At 40.6% G+C, this 9,077-nt stretch overlaps 1 protein-coding gene across 1 annotated transcript; it reads left to right on the top strand.

Annotated features, from left to right (window-relative positions):
* The first annotated feature begins 2,784 nt into the window (after nt 1–2,784).
* LOC128703040 (uncharacterized) lies at nt 2,785–8,320 on the top strand. Its single transcript, XM_070080416.1, has 2 exons — nt 2,785–2,940; nt 6,974–8,320. The coding sequence occupies exons 1-2, from the start codon at nt 2,841–2,843 to the stop codon at nt 7,321–7,323; spliced, it is 450 nt and encodes a 149-aa protein (XP_069936517.1). The 5' UTR covers nt 2,785–2,840; the 3' UTR covers nt 7,324–8,320.
* Nucleotides 8,321–9,077: the final 757 nt, after the last annotated feature.

A 9,077-nucleotide genomic window follows, 5' to 3' on the forward strand; every position in this document is an offset into this window, starting at 1 on the left:
AACTCAACTAATAAAGCCATCAAACACAACTAATCTAACATCAAACACAACTAATCTAGCCATCAAACACAACTAATCTAGCCATCAAACTCAACTAATCTAGCCATCAAACTCAACTAACCTACCATCAAACACAACTAATCTAGCCATCAAACACAACTAATCTAGCCATCAAACTCAACTAACCTACCATCAAACTCAACTAACCTACCATCAAGCTCAACTAATCTAGCCATCAAACACAACTAATCTAGCCTTCAAACTCAACTAACCTACCATCAAACTCAACTAACCTACCATCAAACTCAACTAACCTACCATCAAACTCAACTAATCTAGCCATCAAACACAACTAATCTAGCCATCAAACACAACTAATCTAGCCATCAAACACAACTCATCTAGCCATCAAACTCAACTAACCTACCATCAAACTCAACTAATCTAGCCATCAAACTCAACTAATCTAGCCATCAAACTCAACTAATCTAGCCATCAAACACAACTAATCTAGCCATCAAACTCAACTAATCTAGCTATCAAACTCAACTAATATAGCCATCAAACACAACTAATCTAACATCAAACACAACTAATCTAGCCATCAAAGACAACTAATCTAACCATCAAACTCAACTAATCTAGCCATCAAACTCAACTAACCTACCATCAAACACAACTAATCTAGCCATCAAACACAACTAATCTAGCCATCAAACTCAACTAACCTACCATCAAACTCAACCAACCTACCATCAAGCTCATCTAATCTAGCCATCAAACACAACTAATCTAACCTTCAAACTCAACTAACCTACCATCAAACTCAACTAACCTACCATCAAACTCAACTAACCTACCATCAAACTCAACTAATCTAGCCATCAAACACAACTAATCTAGCCATCAAATACAACTAATCTAGCCATCAAACACAACTAATCTTGCCTTCAAACTCAACTAACCTACCATCAAACTCAACTAATCTAACCATCAAACTCAACTAATCTAGCCATCAAACACAACTAATCTAGCCATCAAACTCAACTAATCTAGCTATCAAACTCAACTAATATAGCCATCAAACACAACTAATCTAACATCAAACACAACTTATCTCGCCATCAAACACAACTAATCTAGCCATCAACCTCAACTAATCTAGCCATCAAACACAACGAATCTAGCCATCAAACTCAACTAACCTACCATCAAACACAACTATTCTAGCCATCAAACACAACTAATCTAGCCATCAAACTCAACTAACCTACCATCAAACACAACTAATCTAGCAATCAAACTCAACTAATCTAGCCATCAAACTCAACTAATCTAGCTATCAAACTTAACTTATCTAGCTATTAAACTCAACTAATCTAGTCATCAAACACAACTAATCTAGCCATCAAACTGAACTAACCTACCATCAAACACAACTACTCTAGCCATCAAACACAACTAATCTAGCCATCAAACTCAACTAAGCTACCATCAAACATAACTAATCTAGCCATCAAACACTATTGATCTAGCCATGAAGCTCAACTAACCTACCATCAAACACAATTAATCTAGCCATCAAACTCAACTAACCTACCATCAAACACAACTAATCTAGCCATCAAACGCAACTAATCTAGCCATCAAACTCAACTAAGCTACCATCAAACACAATTAATCTAGCCATCAAACACAACTAATCTAGCCATCAAACACAACTACTCTAGCCATCAAACACAATTAATCTATCCATCAAACTCAACTAACCTACCATCAAACACAACTAATCTAGCCATCAAACATAACTAATCTAGCCATCAAACTCAACTAACCTACCATCAAACACAACTAATCTAGCCATCAAACTCAACTAAGCTACCATCAAACACAACTAATCTAGCCATCAAACACAACTAATCTAGCCATCAAACTCGACTAACCTACAATCAAACACAATTAATCTATTCATCAAACTCAACTAACCTACCATCAAACACAACTAATCTAGCCATCAAACACAACTAATCTAGCCATCAAACTCAACTAACCTACCATCAAACACAATTAATCTATCCATCAAACTCAACTAACCTACCATCAAACACAACTAATCTAGCCATCAAACTCAACTAAGCTACCATCAAACACAACTAATCTAGCCATCAAACACAACTAATCTAGCCATCAAAATCAACTAACCTACAATCAAACACAATTAATCTATTCATCAAACTCAACTAACCTACCATCAAACACAACTAATCTAGCCATCAAACACAACTAATCTAGCCATCAAACTCAACTAACCTACCATCAAACACAACTAATCTAGCCATCAAACGCAACTAATCTAGCCATCAAACTCAACTAAGCTACCATCAACACAAATAATCTAGCCATCAAACACAACTAATCTAGCCATCAAGCTCAACTAACCTACCATCAAACACAATTAATCTAGCCATCAAACAAAACTAATCTAGCCATCAAACACAACTAATCTAGCCATCAAACTCAACTAACCTACCATCAAACACAATTAATCTAGCCATCAAACACAACTAATCTAGCCATCAAACACAACTAATCTAGCCATCAAACTCAACTAACCTACCATCAAACACAATTAATCTAGCTATCCAACACAACTTTACCTGAGCTGACATAAATGACATATCAAAGATTTCCTTAACTATGTTAAACCTGGGGAAAGATTGAATTTCAGGTAACATTATTTTAAATGAAATATATATATTAATTGTGTGACTAATTAACAGGTGGTAACAGAGAGAGAGTGGACAGGACAACAGAGAACAGAACCAGGTACTGACACTGGTATGGCGGCACTCATGGTGGAGGTGATTAATAGTTTAGACAACAGAAGATCCTCACGACCCAAGTCTCGCAAGCCCAGCCTCGTGCCCAACACTGGAGGAGGTTACAACCTTTATATTATTAGTTGTATATTCATGGAAAGAGCTAAACCCGTAGGGATCACACAGCAAATCTAAGAAGGTTAGGTAATGATGTTTGATCCAAGGAAAGGGAGAGTAGCTCCACTTCCTTGCATCAAGAGCGCTTCACTGGCATCATGGCACCTCTTTGAAGGTACAGTTATCGTACCTCTTAATTTGAACACTCAACTACATTGCACACTCTTAGCACCTATTGTAGTTTTTTGTGCAAAGTTAAATGTAAATACATAAGGCAGATAAATATTTCAATACCTAGTCTTATAAAAGTGCGGTTTTAATATTAGATAATTGCTTAATTTATATTTTTTTTTTTGGGGGGTGGTAAAAATATTGCTTCTGTGTACTATACCTCACACAAAGTATATATACTGAGAGGTATATATCTCTCAGTACATATATACTGATTGTTTACTGTAATCTCTCTCTCCTCTGCAAGGGGCTCCTTGGCGCGGTGAAGAGGCTCTTTGTCTGAGGAATCTGACCTTCTGGTCTCCTTTCTCAGACCGAACCTAATTACCCCCTAATCCCCACTTCTCTATCCCATCCTCTCCATCCCCCTTTTCCCTTTACTCCCCCCTCCCAACCCTCCCTTTTCCCCACTCTGTGGGTCTTCCCCTCTGGCATTACGGTTTCTAGGCAAGGGAAAGTGTGCCAGGGGCCATCCCGCTCGGTGGAGTTCCTCGGGAATGGTGAAGTTTGCTGTGAAATCTGGATTGTCGGTAGGTGCCCTGTTTCCTTCCCGGATTTCCAGGAGATGGGGCAGGGTGTCCTGCAGGTGACGGGTATATCTCCAAGACTGCCTGTCGGTTCTGGGAGGTGGCAGCCGAGGTGGCTCGGTGGATATGAGGTTGCTCTCATGGAACACTGCATTACTTGCGTGAAGGGTAGGGTATGGCAGGGGTTCCATGTTGCTTCTGCACTGCTGGCGGTATCGAGGTCCTCTCGGATGAGAGGGGGGAACTTATGGCCCTTTCATGCCTTCTAGTAACTGTCCCTCCGCTGTTACCCTTCCTTTTCCTTTCTTTCCTTCTTTCTTTTTTTTCCTTAATAATAAGAAAGAAGTACCACCATCATGGAGTCTTGGTTCCATGAGGACCTCTCCTCCACCCAGGCCCTTTATGTTATTGCATCCTGTTCTGACCCAGCTTTGTTACTGGACTACTTACCAGACTTCTCCGATACTCCTTTACATTCTACTGGTGACGCTTCATCACCTGCTCCAGGTGCCAAGGCTCTGTCCGTTTTTTTCAGTGCCTCTGCCTCTTGCTTTCGGCTTCCCCAAATATAGTGTGACGGTTTTCGGATCACCCACCTGCCTTAGGTCGGGCCGCCCGCGGTCCTCCGCCTGAACGTTCCAGACCATTTGCTGAAAACGGTCCTTCGATTTCTGCTCATTCCACTCAGAAACATCATACATGACACCCACTTCCTTTACACACCATATTTACAAGTACACAGAGGACCAAGTTCTTTTCCCTGCAGCCGACATTTCTAACTGATTATCTTTCAGAGCACAGTACTGGAAAAGTTCTTTAACAACACGTTGGCCAAAATATATCCTTTCACACTCTTCAGAGCGGTGCATGCATCGTTACTGTTCAGAACGCAGGCCAAGCTCATGGTCTTTCCCATCTTCCAATGATAATGTTACTATCGCATCTCAAAGGCACGCTACTTTTAGTTATTGCACTGGTACAGTGGTCTTACCCCGTACCATTGTATAGAGTGATTTTCTGTCTTGTGGTAATGATATTTTATAGCAATTAGCAGTCTTCCCCCCACTTGTTTTAATTGCAACGAAACTCACCTTTCTTTTTCCCTCTGTCGTCAGATCTATCTTTGTGGCATGCAAAGAGTACGCAACCTTTATTCGGCGCAAGTACACACCCTCATTCACAGGCTATCTCCCCCAACCAGCGAACCAGGTGACTGAGAGTTGACAATGGGACCCCGTCGTTCAACTAGTACCTGGAGTTTACCTGGAGAGAGTTCCGGGGGTCAACGCCCCCGCGGCCCGGTCTGTGACCAGGCCTCCTGGTGGATCAGAGCCTGATCAACCAGGCTGTTGCTGCTGGCTGCACGCAAACCAACGTACGAGCCACAGCCCGGCTGGTCAGGAACCGACTTGAGGTGCTTGTCCAGTGCCAGCTTGAAGACTGCCAGGGGTCTGTTGGTAATCCCCCTTATGTATGCTGGGAGGCAGTTGAACAGTCTCGGGCCCCTGACACTTATTGTATGGTCTCTTAACGTGCTAGTGACACCCCTGCTTTTCATTGGCGGGATGTTGCATCGTCTGCCAAGTCTTTTGTACCTAGGTTCCAGCCAATAAGATGATGGTTTTGGCAATCGCAGAGGTTATGTGGGTACCACTCTCCTGTCTGCCCTTGTCATTCCCATTCTAGAGCTGGTTGAAGCACGGTCTGCTCTCTAGTGGCTTCTACTCTGCCTTGCTTACCGTGGAGTGCACTAATACCTATCACTGTACATAGTGTATATAGTGCACATGCTGTTGTTCTAAATTGGTGAAGGATAATGTAAGTCAAAAATTTTCTGGTGTGTTTATTTTGCTCCCTTTACACCCAGGATAACAGGCCATTTGGACTCCTGGGTTGTAATAATCTTAATGAACGTGAAATCCATTGTATTTAGAATAGCGAAGTCCTTAATCTTGCTATGGCTGTCTCACGGCTCCACCTTCAGGGAATCATCTCCATGTTCCTTATACTCGAGTAGCTAGGAGACCTCCAACCTTGGCAGTGGCCCCCGTCTACCAGCTCTTCCGGAGCCGTGCCTTCCAGGGTCACCCCCTTTTCTAATTCTTTTGAGGTTTTACCCTCTGAAAACCCCACCTCCTTACCTCTTCCTACCTCTACTTTTCGTCTCCTCGCCTACTAGTAAGAAATCACGAAAGTGCTTGGAATTTCATTATTTTTGTTACAGTGGTTACTTTTCATATTGTGATATCACCTGTTACTTTGATTTTATTACACACACACACATACATACACACACACACACACACACACACACACACACACACACACACACACACACACACACACATATATATATATATATATATATATATATATATATATATATATATATATATATATATATATATATATATTTATATATATATATATATATATATATATATATATATATATATATGAGATTTAAGAGATACATAGTTGATATAAAGGTGGCATATACGGTACATGTTGTTACGTGTGTATCACCGATTATAAGGCGAAAATCTCATCCAGCTCCTCAGAGCTGGGGCGTGTGCCCAAAATACAGCATGCATTACCCCTTTGAACAGCTGCACTGAGCCGCTGGAACAGAAAACTAGCTGCCCTGGGATCCCTATTTATATATATGGCATATACAGTACATGAGGTGTGAGAGATACATGTCTAGTACATGTATCTGCCGAATGGGTAAAACTGGTCAATTACCAAGAACTCATTAAAAATTAAGTCTTTTCAAAAAATTTCTCTTATGCGTTGAAATACATGTTATTGTAAAAATTAATAAATCTGTACCAGAAGAATCTTAGAAAACTTACCTAACCTTATTATAACAAGTTCAGTTTAATTTAGCTTCATCCAACTAAATATATTTTAGATAATTTTACAGTAATTTAATAATAAACAAACACAATGCAATTTATTTTTCCCTATGTTCAGAATGATTTTTGAGAAATTATTGCATACACAAATTTCTCATTTGCCTTATTCGGCAAGAAGAGCATTGCTATTTAGGCCAAAATCGTAAGTTTCACCTATTTGACACGACATATACATAGATGAGGTCAACCTATAGTGCAAATTGCTGGACACAGCCTCGTGGAAATAGAATATACATAAACTACCATATTTTAATGTTAGGAATATTATTATGCTGAAAATTTAAAAAAAAATACAACGGACATAACATTGCCGCTAATATTATCTTGACAGTATGTTATTTATCTTTTTTTTTTTTTGCAGGGACGAATGATTCCCAGAATAAGTTGATGCCCCCCTTCACTTTATCCCAGCTCTTGCACGTCAACGTAATTCTCAGATCGGAGACTGTCCCGTCTATTAGGAACTTCATCGCCCAGTCTCCAAAAGAGCATGAGTTCTCGAAAACCTTGTCTGGTATCTTGAATGTAGAAGCTGGTAATTTAGACGAAACAGCTGAGTCACAGACTATAATGGAGAGTAATCCTAATGAAGTAACTCTCACACTTCGGGACGTCCTCAACTTGATCATTCTAGTTAATTCTATTGAGGATGAAGTGGCAGCAGTAGCAGCAGCAGCTTCCAGCAGTAGCAGCAGCAGCTTCCAGCAGTAGCAGCAGCAGCTTCCAACAGTAGCAGCAGCAGCTTCCAACAGTAGCAGCAGCAGCTTCCAACAGTAGCAGCAGCAGCTTCCAGCAGTAGCAGCAGCAGCTTCCAGCAGTAGCAGCAGCAGCTTCCAGCAGTAGCAGCAGCAGCTTCCAACAGTAGCAGCAGCAGCTTCCAACAGTAGCAGCAGCAGCTTCCAATAGTAGCAGCAGCTCTATTCAGGATGACATTAACTCTCCATCAAAATGTCCAGTGGGCTAAACACTACCATCGAGCAGCACCTCCATGGATCACAGGAAATAGGCGCCTCTCCTGAAACGTTCTCTCTACAAACCACCAGCCAAGTACATCAAACTGTGTACACCAGTTCGTCGATTCAGCCATAACGAAGATGAACTTGAAGGAACTTTGTTAAAAACTCCTCAGATGCTGAAAAGAATAACAAAGGGGAGGAAAAAAGACAGTCAAACAGAGGAGGAGGAGGAGGAACAGAAGATAACAGATCTAACCAAGTCATGACAACATTTTGAAGCTGGCAAAAATGGCAGCCAGTAAGAGTTTATCTACATGTAGTAGACCTTAGAACCTATGGGTTCTAGTAATGTTCTATACAAGGTTTATTATGTACCTCACCAAATGAAATTATCCTTAGAAATATCTGCTCATCTATAATTGCATTTATGGTAATAGTAGCTGGATATATTACCCGAGATATTATAGTGCTATATTACAGTTATACTAAACTATAAGTGAATAATTTAAGTTGACAAAAGTTACACAAGCAGAAAGTATTATTGCATTATTGTATTATTGTATTAACCACCAGTTTTATTATTGTATTAACCACCAGTGTTATTTTATACATTATTGTATTAACCACCAGTGTATTTTATACATTATTGTATTAACCACCAGTGTATTTTATACATTACTGTATTAACCACCAGTGTTATTTTATGCATTCATACTTTGTGTAATAAGAATAAAAATATTTGCATTAATAAACTGTTTATTTGATTCGGTAAAACAAATTTTCCTAAAATAATAGCGAAGTCATTTTAAAATTCTGAAGCATGAATGACGACCAGCACACCTACACAGGCATTTGAAGAATGAAGGACGACCAGCACACCTACACAGGCATTTGAAGAATGAAGGACGACCAGCACACATACACAGGCATTTGAAGAATGAAGGACGACCAGCACACCTACACAGGCATTTGAAGAATGAAGGACGACCAGCACACCTACACAGGCATTTGAAGAATGAAGGACGACCAGCACACCTACACAGGCATTTGAAGAATGAAGGACGACCAGCACACCTACACAGGCATTTGAAGAATGAAGGACGACCAGCACACCTACACAGGCATTTGAAGAATGAAGGACGACCAGCACACATACACAGGCATTTGAAGAATGAAGGACGACCAGCACACCTACACAGGCATTTGAAGAATGAAGGACGACCAGCACACCTACACAGGCATTTGAAGAATGAAGGACGACCAGCACACCTACACAGGCATTTGAAGAATGAAGGACGACCAGCACACATACACAGGCATTTGAAGAATGAAGGACGACCAGCACACATACACAGGCATTTGAAGAATGAAGGACGACCAGCACACCTACACAGGCATTTGAAGAACGACGGACGACCAGCACACCTACATAGGCATTTGAAGAATGAAGGACGACCAGCACACCTACACAGGCATTTGAAGAATGAAGGACGACCAGCACACCTACAC

This window comes from Cherax quadricarinatus, unplaced genomic scaffold, assembly GCF_038502225.1.
Source record: "Cherax quadricarinatus isolate ZL_2023a unplaced genomic scaffold, ASM3850222v1 Contig423, whole genome shotgun sequence".
Lineage (NCBI taxonomy): Eukaryota > Metazoa > Arthropoda > Malacostraca > Decapoda > Parastacidae > Cherax > Cherax quadricarinatus.